The 20,909-nt window shown below is 48.5% G+C and overlaps 6 protein-coding genes across 6 annotated transcripts; 1 reads left to right on the top strand and 5 right to left on the bottom strand.

Annotated features, from left to right (window-relative positions):
* Window positions 1-173: 173 nt before the first annotated feature.
* Window positions 174-1,709, bottom strand: J7337_011991 (uncharacterized protein; the record flags this gene model as incomplete). The annotated part of the gene is made up of 3 exons (XM_044829524.1): window positions 174-1,299; window positions 1,350-1,446; window positions 1,496-1,709. The coding sequence occupies 3 exons, from the start codon at window positions 1,707-1,709 to the stop codon at window positions 174-176; spliced, it is 1,437 nt and encodes a 478-aa protein (XP_044676199.1).
* A 2,421-nt stretch (window positions 1,710-4,130) lies between these two features.
* Window positions 4,131-5,551, bottom strand: J7337_011990 (uncharacterized protein; the record flags this gene model as incomplete). The annotated part of the gene is made up of 3 exons (XM_044829523.1): window positions 4,131-4,826; window positions 5,049-5,425; window positions 5,476-5,551. The coding sequence occupies 3 exons, from the start codon at window positions 5,549-5,551 to the stop codon at window positions 4,131-4,133; spliced, it is 1,149 nt and encodes a 382-aa protein (XP_044676198.1).
* A 428-nt stretch (window positions 5,552-5,979) lies between these two features.
* On the bottom strand, window positions 5,980-6,623 carry J7337_011989 (uncharacterized protein; the record flags this gene model as incomplete). Its single annotated transcript, XM_044829522.1, has 2 exons — window positions 5,980-6,220; window positions 6,367-6,623. 2 exons carry the CDS (start codon window positions 6,621-6,623, stop codon window positions 5,980-5,982), a joined length of 498 nt encoding a protein of 165 aa, XP_044676197.1.
* A 2,288-nt stretch (window positions 6,624-8,911) lies between these two features.
* On the bottom strand, window positions 8,912-9,907 carry J7337_011988 (uncharacterized protein; the record flags this gene model as incomplete). The annotated part of the gene is made up of 2 exons (XM_044829521.1): window positions 8,912-9,528; window positions 9,580-9,907. 2 exons carry the CDS (start codon window positions 9,905-9,907, stop codon window positions 8,912-8,914), a joined length of 945 nt encoding a protein of 314 aa, XP_044676196.1.
* Window positions 9,908-14,019: 4,112 nt separating this feature from the next.
* Window positions 14,020-15,624, top strand: J7337_011987 (uncharacterized protein; the record flags this gene model as incomplete). Its single annotated transcript, XM_044829520.1, has 3 exons — window positions 14,020-14,080; window positions 14,139-14,413; window positions 14,593-15,624. 3 exons carry the CDS (start codon window positions 14,020-14,022, stop codon window positions 15,622-15,624), a joined length of 1,368 nt encoding a protein of 455 aa, XP_044676195.1.
* Window positions 15,625-15,902: 278 nt separating this feature from the next.
* On the bottom strand, window positions 15,903-18,498 carry J7337_011986 (uncharacterized protein; the record flags this gene model as incomplete). The annotated part of the gene is made up of 5 exons (XM_044829519.1): window positions 15,903-16,117; window positions 16,227-16,489; window positions 16,606-16,820; window positions 16,981-17,169; window positions 17,254-18,498. The coding sequence occupies 5 exons, from the start codon at window positions 18,496-18,498 to the stop codon at window positions 15,903-15,905; spliced, it is 2,127 nt and encodes a 708-aa protein (XP_044676194.1).
* Between the last annotated feature and the right edge of the window lie 2,411 nt (window positions 18,499-20,909).

The following is a 20,909-nucleotide window of genomic DNA, read 5'->3' as shown; positions in this document are numbered from 1 at the left end:
TGGTGGTCCGAACCAGAAGAAAGATAGATCATCAACGGGCGTGACTGAAAGATAAAAGTTGCTTGATAACGTCTAAGAATAAAATCACGACATGGCTGAATCAGAGCTATAGTGACAACAATCGATACATTCAGGCAGCTTCCCTACATTAGAGCCCCCAAAAACCAAACTATCTAGTATGGCCACTTGAAAGAAGTAGAAATATTAACAGAAAACGGTTCCGCATCCGTAAGCGACTTCACCCGTCCAAGCATATGCTCCAGCTGTCTAAACGCAGCAGGTGGCGCGTACTGCGGAACCATATGTCCACTAGTCTTAACCGTCGCCAAAGTAAACCCTCTCTCCGAATGGACCGATCCCTGAACACTACCACCTGCCCAGTTCTCAACATTGCTCTCAGTGTTGTTAATAATCGGAACAACAAACTCTGCACTAGGCGCAGTCTGGAAACCCTGCTTGCCGTTCCACTTGAGTCCCTGGACGGCGAGGGCTGTTGTGTTGGAAGTGATGATATAATCAGCCATGCCAGATCCGATCATGACGTTGTTGGTCTTTTCAACGAGAGTTTGGAATTTCTTCTCGTGCTCCGCGGGATCGTATCTGTCGTCGTCGCCGACAAAGACGGGGCCTGAGCATGATGCCCATTCTTTGGGAGCAGCTGGGGCGTGGATTGCTTTGCGGACACCGGGGATGTTGAAGAAGAGTGTTGCGCCGGGAGGAGTGTACTGAACAGAGGGGAAACCGAGTACATCCCAAAGAACTGGGCAAGTGTCTTGGACGTGGTACACATTGAAGCATGGGTTGATGACAGTGCTGATCTCGTCGAAATGAGCGGTGATGTCGCATCCCTTAACCTGAACAGGTTTCCAAGGCGCCGGAGGAGGAGGATACGTAAGATGAGCCTCGCGATACTTATCCAACCCACACTTCTCATTATCATTATCAAGAATCTTCTTATTCTTATCCGGAATCGCAAAGACACTCTCCCAGTGCCTAAAGAAGCCCGGGAAAGCAGCATGGTCGAGGCGCAGCTTATCAGCATATGGCATGACAGGATCGTAGTAAAGAGCGCCCTTTACGTTAAAGTACTTCTTGTCCTTCTTATCGAGCATGGCAGCGCCGACGTAGGGGACGTAGACACCGGCGTAGCTTTCGCCGGTGATGTAGAGTTTCTTGCCTTGTAGGCCGAAGGTATCGACGAGGTTTTTCCACCATTCGACGAATTGGGCTGCTGTCTCGGTGTTGTTCTTTGCTGTTACGTGGCCGGTTGAGAATCCAGTGCCAATGGGGTATTCAACCCTGAAATATGTTAGTTGGGTATAGCGCTTTCGCGAAGGGTAAGACTCTACCAGATGACGTTGGCGAGTTTGTGCCATGACCAAGCATTTGGCACGGGCTTATAAGTTCCATATTTCCACGAGAACGGACCATTCTCTTGCGTGAGACCTAGAATAGCGTCAGTCATGAAAGAATCGAATCAGATGTGTCAAATTACCTTCCAAAGAGGAGCATCCAGGACCTCCATTAAACCAAATCACAACATCGTCCTTCCCAGCAGGGTTAACAGTCGGGAAGAACCAATAAAAGAACTTGGGATCCTTGGAGCCAGTCTTCTTCCAATCCACGGGGATTTGACCAGCATAGCTTTCGCCGATATCAAACGAGACTTCAGGAATTCCAGTCGAAGGAACGTAATAAGCTAGCAACATGGTCAGGCTTAGGAGTCAATGTCATGACGTAGCAACTCACGAGAAGTCTTCTTATTGTAGTACTGAGAATATGCAGGCTTGGAAGTACGAGGATGAATAACCGAAGCATTCGTCAAGGCAACGAGGCCCAAGACTGACAAAAGAGCTGTTTTCAAACCCATCGTGGCGTGGGAGATTCTTTTACAGTTGAAAAGAAGGCCCGGTACTGTCGGACAAGACAGGGCAGCACGGTTGATATTTATACAAGAATCATACATAATAGTTCCCCGACGATCAGAGGAACTTTTGCTATGATAAGGTCCTACTCACAAGGGTACACAGCGTAACACACCATAGTAAAGAAGTGAGCACGGAAGTTCGGCATGAATACTTATCTGTGCCTTCCTAATGCAGCTATTTGCGGGGTTCGTGATATCAGCATCGTGGTATGATAAGCCGTTCGTGTCGATCGGCGAGCGGGAGGATCCTATTGGCTGGGCCGTTTGACAAAAGTTCGATGGCCAATTGAGGCTTCGCTTAGAGTTTTGTAGAAGAAGCTTGTTCTGAGGGGAGGGGTTGGAGAATGAGACTTCGGTGTGTGATAGACTTTGAGGCATCGGATGTTCAGTACGTCAGACCGTGTGCGGGATAGCGTTGCATTCCGGTGGACAGTTAAAGAAATGCCATTGGGGGATTGTTCGCGGGTTGTGATGAACTACTGGTCGTCCAGGAGTGTTTTGGTTGCTGTTTTTGCCAAGTCGTGGTTTTGTTTTGAACCCCCATCTTGTTGTTAAACAAGAAGTCAAAGCCTTAGCGAAAGAACTTTTGTACTCATAAGTATTCTGCCCTCTGATCGTCCTTGTGTCCCTTCTCTTGTGTATATGTCGAAGCCGAAGACTTAGCCCTTTGGCTCTGTAGGGATATCTCAGCATGTCCTATCTTATATATCTAGCATAGATAAATATGCTCCTGTTCCTTCTGTTCTTGTTGTCTATGCTGATGTATGTTGAATATCAAGCTTGTATGCAAACACCAAGACCTTATGTATCCCAGGTCACAAACCCAACCAAAACTCCTGTAATTCAACCCAAACATCATGACCTACCCATCTCCTCACGAAGCTTTTTCTGAAACTCAAACTTCCTCTCCCTCCTATCATTCTCCCTCCTTCTAAACTCATCCCTCCTTCTCCTCTCCCCAATAGTACTCCTCAAAGTCGAATCAGGACTCTCCCAATCAATAGGTACTTCTTGAAAAATAATTGGCGTCCAAACTGGCAGAAGTTTCATCCCAATCTCACTATCTGAAGGGGGGAGTATCTTCCACGTCTCATCCGTTTGAATATCTCGTCGTTCAACAGGTATAAACGCCGCTGGCTCAGGTGGATTAAGCTTCAAATACGATACTTTTCTATCGCGATCAGAACGCCATTCTCGATATTCAATCTCTGCATGCGCAGCCTGTTCGTCGCTTAAGTCAAGAACAGACCCTTCCTCTTCTTCTAAAAGAGGCGGCTGTGATTGCGTCGCGTATTTGGGCTCCCATTCTCGAAGCTTGGCGTGGCATTTTTCCAGCGCAGACCAATGCCTCTCAAGAGCTTTCGCGCGATTATGAATATTGTGAGGTTCATCGGGAATAGGCGCCCTTCGCCCACCTCTCCTCGCAATAGCACCAATCGTATCCTTTATATCCGTCTCCCTAAGAACCAACCACGTTAAATCACGTCTCGTTTCCAAACTGCGCAGCAATTTCGAGCAAAAATGATAATCATCACCCGGCAGCGACGTAGGAACAAGAGTGTCGCGGAGAACACGATCGATGTATCGTACTTCGCATAGTGTGTTCTCAAGCCTTGCGTCTTTGGGGATGTCTCTAAAGGGGTTGCAGCGCTCGAGAAAAGCTCTCCCCACGCGGGCGTTGGAGTCGCTGAGGGGTTTAAGGTTGATTATCCCGGTGATTGGGGGGTTGCGGGCCTTGAAGGCGTTGAGAAAGCCTCGGATTGCACTCATGATGCATTTTCTGGCCGGGCTGAGGGGATTTAAAAGAGGGAACGATGTTTGGAGGCACAGGGCGAGAAAAGAAAATGGGAAAATTCTTGTTTTTAAAACCCCCAAAGTTGAGAAAAGCTGGGCGCTGCGAGTGATCCTTGTCCTTCCCGTGTTGCTCCGCTTGGCCGTCTCACAGTGAGGCCTTTCACTAACATTCGGACAATGCCGTGTGCTTTGACCAGTCCAGTGCGATAAATAGCAGCGGTGTATTAAAAGTTTTTTAGTTTTTTTTTTATTAACATGGGCACTTATTATATCCAGTTTCTCCTCCGACAATACTTAAAACACCGCAATATTCTATGCAAAAGTCTCAACTCCAACATCTCAAAATCTTCAGTGATCGGCGTCACATGTAACCATTTCTGTCCCTCTCACCCGCGGGAACGAATCAAGCTCATCGCCACCGCGCCCGATTCTCCTCTTCGTACAAACGATATGAATACCCGTTCCATTCATCCTGCAGAGTGCGAGCATCAATGCTACTGCGCGTTCCTTGCCCAGGCAGTCGACGAGCCTGGAACGAGAGAGACTGATGGTCCAACCAACCCTCAATGCGACCGTCGCCAAGAAACTCCATCCAACCTTGGTTGCGATCCCCGTAAATTACAGGTCCCTGGTCTTCACGACCCCGCCATTTGAACCACACGCGATCATGAGATGAGCGCATGGGTCGTTCTTCATTGAGGAGTACGCCTTCGTAGACGCCGAGATTGAATCTCCCCCAGAGTCGATTGCCAGAAATTGTGAGGGTCAATTGGAACTCGTCAGGGTCAAAATCCCATTGTTTGGTCACATCGCGCGATTCTACTTCGTAGTCACCGTTCAAGATACCCAAGAGTGCGATGCTGACCTCGTCGACGTCATCGCTGCCGTTGTCCTCATCCGAGGAGTAATCTTGATATGGAAATTCCGAGTATGGGGGTGGAGCATCGCCGTAGTCGGACGGAGCGGGTATTCGACCCCGGGCAGCAAAAGAGCCGTCGCGTCGAGCAGTCTGAGGCTTTGCGAATCTGGGAGCGGGAGAAGGGTCTCTTGGTGTCTGTCGGCCTTGGCCAGTTGACCTTCGCGATCCGTTTCCTCGGGGTGCAGTCTGTTTAGTTTAGTTCGTGGTTATACTGGCTCTGTTGCAGCAGTGCTTGCGCCTCTGCCAGTGGATTGAGATGCACTGCCTCTGATGCAGCGCGCAGTCTGTAGCTTTCGAGCTGGTGTCGGTGCGGGGGCCCGTTTCAGGGGCCTTTGTCGCTGTCGTTGCCGTATTTTTAGCGGGTGCTTTAGCTGGTGTCTTCGCTGGTGCTTTTGCCTTTGGTGTTACAGTCTTGGGTGCAACGGTCTTTGGCTTTTTGGCTGTCGCGTTACCTTCGTCATCGTTTGCCTTTCTTTTGGCGCCCGCTGCAGTCGGTTTCTTCGTCTCAATCTTCACGGACGTTGCTTGCCCAACAGGTTTGCTCGTCGCACCCTTCTTCGCCTCGCGATCGTTCTTTGTCCATTCCTTCTTCAATTTGGTCTCGCGTTTGCTCACTTTGACTGGCACTTTGAGGTTACCTGCATTGACAGCGTCAAACAAGCGCATGCGCGCGACAGACTTCGTCTTGGATGGCGGGAGGCCATATTGAATGAGTTGGGCCTCAAACCAGTGCGCGGGGTGATTTTTGTCGTTGCCAGACGTGAAATGCTTCTTAAGTTCGGTTGCTGTGGTGCGCCGATGACGGTTCTGGCCAGAGAATGGGCGAAAAATACACCGTCGGCGAATGCGAAGCCGTCCTCAGCGACAGGAGGAGCTCCAGGCCATGCGCTGGCCTCAGATGCCTTAGACATGATGTCGTATGTGGTTGGTGGCCCAAGTTGTGATTTGTTTCCTGGGTGACAGGTGTTAAATGAGGCCTGACAAGCGAGACTTGATGCTATCGTCAGTGTCTCACGTGCTCGGTTTTTATGCCAACCACTAATGCATGTTTATGTTCGCACTGGATTTATGCTACAGGCTATTCACGTTTCCTTAGACGGCTGTGGCAAGCACTGCCATTCCTTATTTCAAGCCAACGAGTCTGCAGCCGACTGGAGCAGATGAGCCAATTACCAATAGACTCGAACTTCTGCAAAACAGAGGAAAGTCTACATTCTATCATAATCTATATACCAAGTCACAAACATTCTATATGCTACCTTCCCCGATCTCGAGCCAAATCCAAAGACATATATGGACAAAACATCTCCCAGCCAAGAGAAACCACCGTCAAAACTTCCTAGAACTCGTCAGGCGCTGCCTCAAAGATGCCAAAACCCTTGTTCAGCAAGTCATCATCCCGACGAAAGTTACAAGACTCCTTGACAGCATCCGTCCACAAATCCTTACCACACTGGGTCTTAGACGCCAACTTCACACCCTTCGCAACAGTCCTAGCAGCAGTAGCAACAGGCCCAACACCAGGAATAGCATACGTGCTCGCAAAAACAGCCTCCTTCATAACATTCATAATCTCACACCTAATAAGATTTCAGGCCGTGAAATTAACAGTAGCTGCAGCGAGAAGATCCGCGGCTGAGGTGTCACATTGACATTCCCCGATGGCGTAGCGTTCACCGTCGGGGTTTGCGCCTAGCATGTCGCTTGTGAATTTGCTGGTGTGCACGGTGGTGCAGATCTTGGTGCGGTCGTTTTTGCAATAGACGCCGCAGGCCCAAGCGCCGTCGCGGGGAGAAGGGTCGAGGTAGAAGAGGCAGAGGCCTTGCCTTGCGAAGGCCCCGTTTTGGCGGTGGTAGTCGTCCCACGACTTGTCTTGGTTTTGACATCTGGTGAGGGGGAGTCTTCATGAGTGGGAAGGGCAGCGCCAGTGGCTAGAGGGACCAGGGATGAGGCGAAGATGAGAAGAGTGTTGAAGGCAACCATCTGGAGTATATGAAGCTTAGGATAGAATAAATTGCTAGTAATTGCTGTTTGAGGAAGATGCTGTGGTGCTTGCGAGTTTGAATATTGATCCAATAGTTGTGAATGGTGAGGAGAATGGAGTTCCTTTCTCGAGCGTCTCTCTACTACATTTTATAACATTTCCCTATTCTCCTTTTGTTGATCGATTCGGCGCGGCGCTCGAGGCTGATATAGACTTATAACCAAATCGGACAATGAGCTTACTGAGAACATCTTCACCCATGGGATCACATAAGGCGAGATCCTCTGCCAAAGCCTAAGCGCTTAGTACTTGATTTCTCACTGCCCCGGAGTCCTTGTCTCCAATTGGTTGCAGAACGAAATCCATAAGGAGGATCCAGTTCTTTCTCTTGGCTTTTGGATTATCCTGGCCTCGTAAAAGTGCGATTGGCTTATCAACTGTATATTTAGCTGTAATGAACTTCCTAAACTGAAATGTCTCCGATTGAAGCAGCGAAACAGTAATTACATGGTTGTGCCTTTTGGTTCTCCCAGCTTGACACAGCCGCTCTGACAGGTAATGAAACTCGTATCTGACAGGATATGTCTATTAATACTTCATAAGATGACCTATGACTGAAAATGGAAGCAACTGCCCCGGATCTGCTACTCGCATAGTAGGATAAAGGAATGACGGCGACACCCACGTGGTGAATATGCAGAACCAGGTAAACCCAATTATCCAGCGTAATGGCCTTGGGAGGGGAATATCAACGGCTACAGCTTGCACCGCGTCCTCAAGCATAATAGCCAGCGGCTGTAGAATGAAATATGTCTCCATTTCATACCGCTCTCCGGCCTCCAAACGGTAGAAGTAATGTACGCAGCGGTGCATAAGTCCCGAAGCGAAGAATGCTAATGTCAGGCGTGTATAACGTGACAGCAGCGTGCCGCGACGGAGCTGGAGAACTTTATCCGGAATGAAGTCTCCCCAGCCAACTAGAGCCTTGCGGAAGAGCCGATGCCAAAACGTTCTGGATGTTATTTAGTATAGCTACTAACAGGGCTTTTGAGAGCATCACTTACCCCCAGAATGTGCGAACAGTGGACCATGAACTTATTGGCCCGTTGAGGTGCGGCCAATCCTCTGGCTTGCACAAACCAAGCACAACAGATACCGCAGCCACGAAATTATGGGCTAATCGTACCGACACATAGCCAATGACCCAATTCCCGGCGGAACTAGCAAAGCGAAAGATTATGTCTTCCCGAGTTAGGCTCGTTAGGTTGAACAGTGACTGCTTTTCTCTCGTGATCAAGTGCTTCTCCGGACGCGGCGCGAGAAAGATAGCATCCAAGATGAGATAACAGCAAAGACATTGAACAATCCTCGTTGTAACAAACCTCACAGAATTTGTCGGGACTCGGTGCTTCATCGAAACCTCCCCTCGTAAGCCAACACGCCGTAGGTTAAAATACATGTTCACAGCACGAAGGAAATGGGCGACAGTGCTTAAATGGCGGCCAGACTGCTTTTCATTCATCGTGAGTACATCGTCGGCATCGTAGCGCGATAGAAGAATCTGCTCAGTGGCATTGGCGTAGAGTCCCCAGCTGAACAAAGATATGCCTGTTATTTGGGCTGGAGGCAGGGGGGATGTCAAGAGGGACGTATAAAAGGAGTGCTGCAGACAGCTCAGAGCCACGGCTGTACCGACTCTGCTGAGTATTGCATTTCTAGGGATGAAGAAAATGGTGCTCGCGAAACAGACGAGAATGCTGCAGACAAGAGCGACGATCTGAGACGTTGAGGTTTGCTCTGAACCGTCCATCGCGGAATTAGGATGAGGTGACCACTCGAAATGCGTAGGAGGGATTTGATGCGTTGAGGGCCGAAAGTTGAAGGAAAAGAAGATATTATCGTAACAAAAAAGCTCATGCGGATGGCGCGGTATATGAACGAGATTAAACGAGGTTTTAAGGTTCAGCAACTGCCGTGTTTCAATGCAGCCCAACGCCGTTGGGACTAGCTGGGCCAGGGGTTAGCTTTTACCGCCGTTTGGGCTGAAGGCGTCAGGTCAGAGCACACAGCAGCAGTATGCCGTGTAAGGTCAATGGATTCGGAAGCCATGGCCCCATATGGTTAGACACGGTAGATGAAGGACGACTCAATGGTATTTAGATCTGAAGGAGTTCTAGACTGTCATTATTAAGGATACCCCATGTCTACGAGCATGTGGTGCTCCATCAAAGGTGAGCTGCTGATGTTGCCACGATGCACAAAAGCAATGCACGCATATCTAGCGCCTTCACTTTCCATAGTCTATTTCTCGCAACACATTATTCAGCCTCCAGTATCCTTCCGGCCACATAGGCCCTCTAGCTGGAACCTCGCCCCGTAGGATAGAGCCAACAGGGACTTCCACTCCATAAAAGTCCTCATTTGCCTTGTTTCTCGTCGTGATAACAGTCCCATCGATCTGCGCACCAACATACAGCCCCCTGCTCTTCACATAACTCCATATAGGCTCAGCAGCTCCATCACTATTGACGGCAGAATCAATATAGACACCTGTACCAACTGGCCCAGCAGTGACAGCGACCTCGCCACCGAAGGAGACTCGCGGTTTGGTGAACGCAGCTACGGCTTCCGGGGTCCGCAGGACACACACGCTGTCGAATATGTCCATGGCAACCATGAAGCCAACGCTGAGGGTGTTGACGGCGAAGGAAGATGGCGGCGACCATGACCCATCGGGCTGTCGTGCTACAACAATGCCTGAGCCACTACCCCAGGTGAACTGGGCGCCAGAGCGAAGTGCGGTGAAGATGGCAAGACCTGCAGCTGACCTGAGGACCTGTCGCGGAATTTTGACTAGTGCCTTTCGTCTCGATAATGATTCGTTTGGCGGAAGTGGCGTTCCCTCTGCAGTCAATGTTAGTCTATCAACGCCTCTCGTGCACCATCCACACATACCACAGAAAGATGTCAGTATTCGTGCTGCTTTCTCGCACTCCTTTTCTACAGTGGTAGGCATGAATGCCTCGCATCCGAGCTTGTTCGCGAAGTCATTCACGGGGCCGGCGATCTTGGCGCTGAGGACGTGAAGACGATTGGCAAAGCCTGACTTGCGGTTTATTTGCTGTGATGTGGATTGTTCTTGGGTCGATGGACTGTTTGCGGAATATGCTGGTGGTGGAGGAAAGTAAGGATTCTTGAAGTCATATCCTGAAGGACGAGTATTGTGGGGTTCGGTAGCGGGAAGCTCAAATAAATTATTACTGTAGGATCCCATGACTGCCATAATGAGAGGGTGAAGCTAATTGATGAGTTTCAGAATGCAGCTGAGGAGAAAATGTTTAATTTGGTACAGTTGAGTCCGTTGAGTTTATGCTACAAGTTCTCAACCGTGGACGGGGAAAGCGATGAACATAAATATTCAAGTCAATTAGAGTCGTGTATGATATCTTTCGCATTCTTTGGGCGCAATTGCAAATCATCGGGTGCCGCGGGGCCTGTGCGAGGCTGTACATGGTTGGAGTTTTGGGTATCCGAAATTCCGAACGGCCATATATGAGCCACTGCAGCAGCGCTATGTTTCAAAGAGTGAAAGAAGTATGACCTAGCCACTCATAAACCCTGAAACACTGTGAGCAATGCTACTGTTCGTCAGCGGAACGTGCAAAGCAGATGGCCACGTTTGGGATGCCCGCGGGGTCCGAAGAAGCAGGCAGATCCCTGCAAATTACAGGGATACTGGTTTGGAAAAACTTAGGGTAAGTTGACGATACTCTGATTCGGGACATAAGATACTTTCTTGTTTCCTCTGGTGGTTCATGTACAAAGCCAGTAATTAATGGACACTGCAATTGCCTGATCATCGTTGTCGTCCAGTCGAGCTCTTACTGTCCAGTGATAGCACTCATTCCTTGATCCTACTTGGGATACTTAAAAAAAGACGGGCGGTATCCACCGATCTTATGGTTGAAATGTATGGTTCCACCATCACGATGCCCATAAAGACACAAGTAGAGAACTAGCTAGTAAGGCTTTGGTCTAAAAAAGATTATATCTCGTGCCATTTTACTAGGTTCTCTCTGCCGGAATAAGCTCTCAGCCACAAGTCTCAACTGCAAATAACACTTCTAGCCTACAACTTAGACATCGATACCACGATGACTGACCAATGGCTACAGCATAAAGCTAATATGATATGAACCTAAATAATGACTCCTTAGCCGGCGCCCTTTTACAAATAACTCTACTTGTCCCGTTTCCATTCAGGGGGCTATGTTAGCTCATATCCCCAACGTCATGGAGTGGCATCTGCGGCTGAAGAATAGCAGGAGTCAACGAGCCATATGCACAAAATAGGATCTGGACTATGCCCGCTAGCTTGGAGGACTAGATACCATAAGGCTGAAAGAGTACTGAAGCCTTAGAACCTGGAACATTGATAACTGATTTGATTAATAGTTAACACTTCCAGCATCTCAACGAGATATATTAAGCTAATATACTAAGGAATTCTACTCTTGTGTTTTAGAAGATAACATGCTTATCAACTTAATTGAATTAAGGTTTCTAATCAAAAATAGCTCAATATGCTTTTCTGATAACTCTGTGACAAAGTTGAGAGGTTGAAAGAGACTTCAGCCTCCAGGGCACAAAAGTAAAAGAAACACCAATATTATGACTCAATGGGTAAGCTTATTGGCAGTTGCTGGGTGGGGTATAAAGAGCCGTCCTGATCCCTCATTGCTAGTCGCCAATTTAACGTCTTTCAACCTCAAACAACCAGACTTCACACATCATTCTGCCACTTCCCAACATGAAGATTAGCGTTTTCTCACTCGCTCTCGTCGCTGCCCTGGCTGGCATTGGAGAGGCGGGAACCTGCACGGCTGGTTTATTGTATTGCGGCCAAAGCCTCCTTAACATTGGTGAATCTTTTGCCTCCTTTACCTTAGTCTAGGTTATCTCTAATAAGTCGTATCTTAGATCCCTTCAAATACTTCCCCAGGATCACTAAGGAACTCACCCGCGCGACCAACCAAACATTGTTCACAGCGCACAATATCTCGGATACCCTCTTCCTATGCCGCCGCGGCCCCAAAGAACGATATCATGAAGGAAATATTCTGTTGTTCAAGCACTGCGATGGTCATTGCCGGTACCAAACCGTTGGATACGACGATACCTGTCACGAGTAAGTGTGGCACGCACAGCAGAGGGTCACATAAGAGAGGGTTAAAAGAACCTTGATTCTATCATTGGATGGGGGAATTGGAGCTCCTTATATACATATGGAGCATCTGATCTTTGTCAGGGAAGCTAGGCCGATCAAGGCTACCCTATCTTTTAACAGTAAGCCCTCTCTTATCTGCTGCAATTTGGGGTTCGTGATAGATGTTGAAGTAATTATTTAAGCCAAGGCTCAGATAAAATGTCAGTTGGTGTGGCCCTAAGTGATGGCTCAAATCTCATCAGTCGAGCAATCAACTTTGCTATAGCCCTAATGTCGTCCCCTGTGAACTCTGGATGCTTGTCGTTATGGAAATAAACCTCTTCCATCCAACTTTGGTAGTATCCAAGTGTCCCCCTCATCCGATGCTTTGCTTCTCATTTCTTGCCACTTCACTTGCCATCTTGATGGTAGCTCATTGTGTATAAGCTCTATCATTTGTTGAACCAAAATTGGGGGAGTTAACATGACAACGTCAAACGGTGCCTGCCCGGCCACCAGCTCAAAGATCTGTACTCGTTAGCAGATACAGTCTTCCTTGCCAGGTGGTGCTTACCAAACATCCTGCACTCCATAAGTCTACTCGATTGTCGAGACGGTCTCCAAACACAATCTCCGGTGCGCGTACTGGAAGTGGGGTATGCAATGTATTAGGCGCATCGAAGTTGAAGAAGGCTTCACCAAAGTCAATTATCTGGATCGATGGTGATGAGAGTAAACTTTGGACGTCCTTGTTTCTGAAGGATGACGGCCGGACGAGATATCTTGGTGCATTTGATGACAAGGGCTTGCCATCTTGCCTTGTGACTCGGCCCATCTCAGGCTCGCCAAGTCTGGCGATGAAGTCTCTTTGGCTGAGTGAATGCAGCCCCGGAATTTCTAGAGCAATATTTCTAGTGTGAAGGTCTATGAGAAAACTCAGTGTTGCCGCTTACCACAAACTGAAGTGTGAATCTCTTACCACCGTGCCCAATGCCGTTGGAAGCAAGATAATCGAGGCTTTGTAACACCTGCCTCGAGATAGACCTTGCAGCGCTAGCTGGTAGCCTGTGACCACTACAGTGGTTATCAATGACATCTGAAACACTAGGACCAACAAGCTCTAATACCAAAGAATTGTGTGAGCCATTGGGGCCAATCACAGTGAACTGATCCAACATTCGATTCACGTAAGACGATCCATCGTGATTTGTTGGTGAAGCAGCAAGCTTTCGCAAGATCTCGATCTCTTTACTTCTTTTCGCTTCGGCCACTGTGATCTTGAGTGCGACATATCGATCATGCCTGGCAAATAATCAGTACGAAACGGTATTTCCGTCACACAACATACAGCTGGTCTTTGGCAGCCCAAGTAGTCGAATAGCTGCCCCAGCCAAGTTTATGAATGACTTTGTACCGTCCATCGTTGAGGGAATCGCCTAATTCAACGGGATAGTAGCCACCTGGTCGGTAGCGGTGTAATGGTTCAGCATCGACACCACATCTGTATTCTTGTGCTGGTGTTTGACCGCCGTGATATTGACCGACGCGGGGGGGTCCTTGAAAGAACACAACAGCAATTGATGGAACTGAGACCCGTCCCCACGCCGCCCTCAAAGTGCTGACACTTCCCATCGTCGTTACCGATCTCAACATCTCTTTCACGGCATCCAAAATGATCAGCGAAGCCCAGAAGCTTCTAACGTCGAATCATCTCGTCGCTCCAGGTTAAGTTCTCAGTGACAGTCGGATGATGCGGCACACTTAATCCCTGTCCGCCCAGGCCGCACCCGATATTTTTAGAACCTCGCCCAGAGTCACCCAAAAATAAGGTTGCAGCTCAAATAACGGATCAAAAGCTTGGCAGAATGCTTAAATCTGATCAAGAAGCATCTACAAGATGGTTTCATCTGCAGTTCATGACGCTGATTCAGCTGGTCTAGGGGCAAGTGAACAGGATATTCACCCCTGTCAGACCTGACAACGAAGCACAAATGACGTCAGGGCGTGGTCTAGAGCTTTAGGTCCTGCATCAGAGCTGCACTGTACCTCAAACTGTCGTCGGGCCATTCACCCTCGCAAACCCCGCAGAGCTTCACCTTCAGCTGCATCGTCATCATTATTTATACGACATCTCGCTCTCATCCTTTTGAACTTTTTCTTCTTTTTTCCCTCTCATTTCACCCGTCAAGATGGATAACATGGCTTCTCTCAAAGATACTCTTACCGCCTCTGGAGGCGCGGAATCTGCCGGTACCTACTCCCCTCAACTCCTCATGACGTCTCGAATTATCCCGCTTACTGTCTCCAGGATTCCTCAACGACATCATCGCCCAGCTATGGCCGAACATCAATGTCGCAGGCGGCAAGATAATCAAAGATGTCGTCGAGCCCATGCTTGACCAGATGCTGCCAGGTCCTCTCGCGAACCTCCGCTTCGTCAAGCTGGACTTTGGACCTACACCCATCAGATTCTCTAATGTTGACGTGCACAAGACCGAACTCGAGGGCATCAAACTTGATATGGACTTGGATTGGGATGGCAAGTGCGATTTCGAGCTTGACGCGTCAATGGTGCCCAAGATTGTAAGCTTCGTCATTGCTGGCCTCAATATTATGCGTTACTGATTTTTGGTGTTACAGGGCATCGAACATGTGAAGCTGAAGGGACGGCTCTCCATTTTGCTTTGTCCTTTGACAAACGTTATTCCACTGGTATGAAGCTCCTACATCGATACAATTATCGGCACTGACATAATCCACAGATCGGAGCTGCTCAGGTGGCTTTTATTAACCCCCCCGAGCTATCCCTCGATTTCACCGACGCCGCCAACATCGCCGATTTCTCCCTCATCGACAAGACCGTCCGCAAGGTCATTCTCAACATCATCTCATCCATGGCCGTCCTTCCCAACCGCTTCCTCGTCAAACTCGATTCCTCCAACGACTACTTCAAGACCTTCCAACCCCACCACGGCGTTCTTCGCCTCACCATTGATAACGCCACTGAGATTACTGGCGAAAAGAAGAGCGGCGCCAAGAGACTGCTCCAGAAGCTCGTCAAGGATATCCCCGACTGCTACTGTGATGTCAACGTCGGTGCTGAGGGAGAGTGGCGAACTTCGACTATTAAGAATAAACACGACCCCCAATGGAACGAGACTCACGACTTCCTTGTTACAGATTACGAGCAGCGTATTACCATCGATGTGAACGATGAAGATCTTGGTGGAGATGACGATATTGGTATTGCTACAACCACCGTCAAGCAGCTTCTCTTGAACGGCGGTAGCCAAACCCTCACCCTTACTCACAAGGGCCAGCCCCTTGATACCAAGGTGACCATCCACGGCAAGTTCTTCAACTTTGTCGGTGAATCCAACAGCATCTCTGCCAGCAGCCAAAATGAGGGCGAGATCTGCGGTCTTGCCACCGTCCTCATCGCCAGCGTTAATGGTCTAAACGGCCAACGCGACGAGCTCAAGCCCAGCGTGAAGGTAACCTGGGGCGACAAGGAATTTGTCACTCCCGTCAAGAGCTACAGTCCTGGAACGGATATCTTCAACCCATCTTTCGACACGGCATTCCGATTCCCTATCACCGCGGAACAGCTTTCGAACCCGCACAGCTTCAAGCTTAGCTTGCAGAATGGTACCAGCGATCAGGGATCAGTGGATATTCCTTTTGATAGTGTGACGGGCGCTGATGGTATGAACCGTGAGGAAGAGTTTGATGTTGGATCTGGTGCTACTATTCGAGCTCGATTTTCTATCCGAGGACTGCAGCTCGCTGAATAACCGGGGGAGGGAAATGTGGAAAGGACCCCAGAGCATGTTGCGTTGCACATGCCATAGTATGAATTAGCAAGCAATAAATTGGTTATTCTAAATCATCGGCGATTATGAAATGAGAGGCAAGTGTTGTCTGTAGTTGAGCCCTGGGGCTGAGAGCTTGAACCAATAGAGAGAACTAAGTCAAACCAAAAACTGCAAATTACTATATAAAGGAGTGGAACCTGGCTATTTAATGACAGTCTGGAGCCAGCGCAAATCTCAAAGCCACATCCAACACAACCCTACATCTCATAACCCTTGGGCCGAAGATGTCTGAAATTCTCAAGATCCCTGACCTGCAGCTCGAGGATCGCTGCAGCTTCCTCTGGTGTGACGCCAAGGCCTATTCTCGCTAATTCGGCCGCGTATTTCTCAGGACTTCGATTGGAAACATGATCTCTGTACTGGGAGATTGCGTTGGAGCCCGTGGAGGAGTTCGTGGAGTCGGTCCCTCGATCTATAGGAGGAAGTAAGTATAAGTCAGAGCTCAATCAACTTTCTCCTTGGGGCCCGCATTCAACAAAAGCAAGAACAAGAATAATGCTAAGATTGGGTCGAGAGCTTACACGGTGAGATATTCGCTAGGTTTCGGTTGAGGCTTGGAAAAATGATGCGACAGATATCGAACCATCGGTTCTCGGCACTTTCTTTCGATGATTTTCTCTTCATTGATCGAAGCTGAAAGGCTTGCTCTCCACTCAATTTGTTTGTGACTGCCTTTGGCATCTTTGCGGAGCACGGTGGCTCTTGATGCGCATGAGCCTGGAGGAGCTCATCGGTGTTGAAGCCAGTGTAACATCGTCGGCAGATGTGTCTGCCCCTATACTCCCTAGGAAGGTGATGGCGGATGAGATGTTCCCTACTCTGAAGTTAGCTAATACTCTCTAAACTTAGCCTAAGTTTAACCTAAGCACAGAGTCACTTAGACTAATTGATTAGTCATACTTGGTCTTATTGACATCAGGGAATCCTCGATCTTGACAAACTCGGCGGCCAGAGATCTCTACCCCGACTGCATAGAATGGGCACGCAAAGAGCGGCTTCGAGCATTCTTGACTACTAGCGTCGCTCTGAGTGGTGAGGTTGGTGTCTTGGGTGACAGCCTCACTCTGAGTTGTGTAATTGGTGTAGTAGTTTGCGTCGACCGTTTGGTCAAGCCGCTGTGACCTGGCATTCTGATTTGGGACCTGGGATCGCAGAGTCGTTAGCAAACTACTCCTTGCCGCAAGAAGTGGAGTGTTATAAGAAAAGGCCTATTTATGTGTGAGTGAGCTACTTCACACAGATGTCGAATAAATTCAAAGAATGGCGAGATCCTACCATTTCCACATCGCAACTACGACAAGGCTCACTATGACGAGGCTCAGAATAGGCCGGGTCGTTTTCCAGCTTCACACACATCCGGGTCAGGGCGTCAAGGATCTCCCGGGCTGACATTCTCTCGCTCATGTTGGCTTTAAGCATCCCTTCCAGCACCAGATAGAGCATATCATCGATGAAGAGGGATGACTGAGAGTTCTCACGAAGAGATATAAGTAGCTGTCAACGATGTTAGATCTTATCCGATGATGGATGATAGTATGGAGGACTTACTCTCTGTACCTCGGGTTTGAGTTTCGCCGTGAGACCCCATCGCGAATCATGCTTCAACCAGAAGAAGGCATCTCGATTGGGGTTGTTGTCTTCTTCATTGAGTCGAGCTCGGATAAGCTTCACGATACCGGCTTTCCCCTCATAGAACCAGGCTATGGCTTCCGCAAAGACACAGCCGAGACTCCAGATGTCATAGGCCTGTGTGATACCGTCGGTCGAAGTGTCGAGTTCTGGGGCGCGATAGACTGGCGTGTGTTTGAGCCCCCTCGGAAAGTCTTTCTCCTCGGGTGTCAGGAAGTATGAAGACCCAAAGTCCGTGAGCGCCAACACTGGCCAGCTTACTGACCATCTTTCGCTGTCATTGGAGCTGAAGCAGAGGATGTTCTCTGGTTTAAAATCACCATGGACCCCACGCAAACCACTCTCTTGTTCCTTCTGCCCATGGATAGTACATAGAGCATCTGCAAGTCCTCTCATTTGGCCTCCAAACCACTCAAGGGTACGTTTGTCGTTTGAGGGTCTGGGCTGGTTCCGCCAAAACGTCGCGAGATCGCAGTCAGCCGACGGAAAAATCAGATGGTACTTGCTTTCCGCCCGGTAGGAAGCGAGAAGAGGGACGATGTGAGGATGCGGGTTTTGTGCAAGACTCAGTCTTTGGAAAGCGTCTCGCTCTTGTGCGTATTGCTGATAGTTCCCACTGTTCATCTTTTTAACAACGAAGGCAACCTTTCCTCTCTCTTCACCTCCATAGCCATGCATACGATCCAGGTGGATCTTGACTCGAGACACTTGCGACGATCCTCCAGACTTGATGGCCTCAGCTTCATCAAAAATGGACCTGGAAGAGTCTCCGAAATCGTAAAATGGTGGGTCAGGAAAAGTATTCTTCCATCTTTTATACCATTCTTCGGTGTCAGTGTTAGTCGACCCGTAGTCGAGCATTCCTTGAAGATTTGCTGTGTCTTCCGGCAAAAGTATACCTGGATTGCGGCAAAAGCTATGGAGCGACTCTTTGGAGGTTTTTAGACTTGTGAAAGGGACATTCAGGCTGTTAGAAATCATTCCGTTGGCCTTGGAGATTTCTGTACTTGCAATGCGAAGAGCATCTTCGAGTTCTTCTAATGAGCGAAGATGAACCTTGCGCTCAGCATCCATCCGACCGCGAAGACGCTGAGCGATTTTCACGAACTCACTTGCAAGACTGACAAGGCTCAAGACAGAACCGATGGCACACAAGGGATCCATGATATACGGAGTCCTCAACTTGCAAATAAAACTTTGGGCTATGAAATTGAAGTTGTGGAAAGTTCGTTAACCTACCAAACCTAGGATGTCGTCGGCAAGCGCCTCAGAGTTGATATAGCGATCCAAATCAGTAAGCCAGTAGTTAGATGGAGCGTAAAGTCCCATTGGGGTTCGCCAGATGCTAGTTTGGAAGTACCGGCAGCTGCTAGACTTATGTGTTGCTTGGTAGCATCACACAAGGTTTGTTTTAGTTCTGCAAGATGGTCAATATGCCCGTGATATAGAAAGAGGGATGAAGAGAGTGACGGTAAGTTGAAAGACATACTTAATACAGTAAAACGTAGTAAATGAAGATGGAGCAACGTCGTTTGTGCTGACAAGGATGTAAATCTCGTGTTGCAGTGACATGTGGTTAGAAAGAAGATGGAGCTCATCCAACATCCCGAAGGGATTTTTATAGAAGAAGAAAGACAAAGGTGCGACTTCCCCCTCTGGAAAATGGTATTTGAGATATAAGCAGGGTGGTTTAGCGCGTGTGAGTTCTGCGCAGATGCGTGAATCTCGACATATCTTACTGGCTGAATGGTGTTGTGGCTTGGCCATTTTCAACCCCCATGTAGTTTCAAGTGACAGGCTGGCCTCATCACCTCTTGGCATCTGTGGCCTGGTAGTAAACGTCATTTACCAATGTATTTTCATACTCAAAGCTCCTGTGCTCTGCTGTGCTGGAGAATCGGCAGTATCAGAGATAAAATGGGAGTGAAAGATGAATGCTTTTGCATGAGCTGAAGTCGCGCCGCAAAGCTTGAATTGTGTTTTCAAGTGCACTAGTTAGCTTACCAGGCGTCGCGGCTTGTGAAAGCTGCATGACCTGCAAAGACAAGCAAGTTCCCGATCAGTTGATTGGCTGTCTTACGCAGATGGCAGGGTCAGGATGCAATGTACCTAAGCAAGGCATTCTTGCCTGTGCCACACACTGCTGAGTTCCCCTGCTTGAGTCCAATAAGTGTATTATTAGCCTTTTGCCCCCTCGCAATATTTCATAACTGCCATTCTTTATCACCTATATTCAAAACGGTCATTTACCAAAGCTTGTTCGAATTTTCAACAACCCAGAGACGTGCTTGGCCTACCAGTCTTCCATAACCCCTCTTGAAGATGGGGTCAGATCTCCCCGTGGGATCTAAGCATCAACACACAGCATGCGAAACGAAATCCGGCTATGAAAGCGGTGGTGTACAAGATCGAGATGAATCTAGAAAGCCAAGAATATCGGAATACAGATATGATCAGCTGCCTAAGGACCCAAGCCGAAGCTACTTTCGCATCTTACCAAGTACTGCCTACCCAAGATCCCGAAAGTGTCATCAGTTGTACACTCAGCACAGTTGTTTTACCTCCCCTTGGGTTCAAAAGGAGCATATATGTCTCTCCCACCGTTGGAAGACAGGGGGCAGATCATATGAAATCTTAATTGATGAAAGAACCTTCGCAGCCCAAGCGAATACTTATCAATTCCTAAAACTAGCGCGGGAGCGATATGCAAATGTGCCGATCTGGACTGATACGATATGTATCAATTAAGGGATGCTGATGAGAAGTCACATCAGGTTCCGCTCATGAGAGAGATCTACCACCAAGCGCAGGTGGTGAGCTATCTCGGCGACGACAACCCAATCCTGGAAAGCTGTATCCAGATGATATGCCTAGGGAAGAGCCCCAACAACAGCTTTGACGCCAGAGACCTCGTTACTGGTGATAGCGAAGCAGAGTTTCTGCTGCACATGTGGGACCATCTGATGCAGTTTGCGAACAACGAGTACTGGGAACGTGCATGGATCATCCAAGAGCTTTTGCTTGGTGGCCAAGGGATGATTTTAGTCGGGCGAACCGAAATCTCTTGGGATCGTCTTTTCCAGTACACGCGCTTACTCAGTGAGCCTAACAACCACCTATCTCCACCAAGGCAGTATGACTTTGCCCAGTCACGGTTGGCAACTATTGCTAGGCACAAAGGAAAAGCCTCTGGATTCTCTCCTTGTATCTTGCAGAGCTTCTGTGTCAATTTGAGTACGATCGCAGGACTTTCACGATCGGATATACGCACTGTTGGGCCTTGCAAAAGACAGAGATCTGATTACGGTCGACTATGATTCAAGTAAAGAAGATTTCTTCTTTGAAAACTTGAAGACGGTATGCGAGGGTTTTCGAGGCATCAATAATTCCAAGAGCTGTCTCTGTGTCTCCGCACGTATACTCTACGCTATAGGTTTGGAACGAATGTTCTTCGCTTCCCAGCCTCACTCAAACTTCCAGAGTTGGGCCACCACTACTCGCCAATGTGTTGGAGCAAATAGAACTCCCCTGCGAAACGCATTCTATAGCCCAAGACAACCATAAATTGGCTTCAT

Source organism: Fusarium musae, chromosome 9 (assembly GCF_019915245.1).
Source record: "Fusarium musae strain F31 chromosome 9, whole genome shotgun sequence".
Lineage (NCBI taxonomy): Eukaryota > Fungi > Ascomycota > Sordariomycetes > Hypocreales > Nectriaceae > Fusarium > Fusarium musae.
The sequence above is the reverse complement of the archived record's forward strand: the minus strand, read 5'-3'. Positions and strand labels throughout refer to the sequence as shown.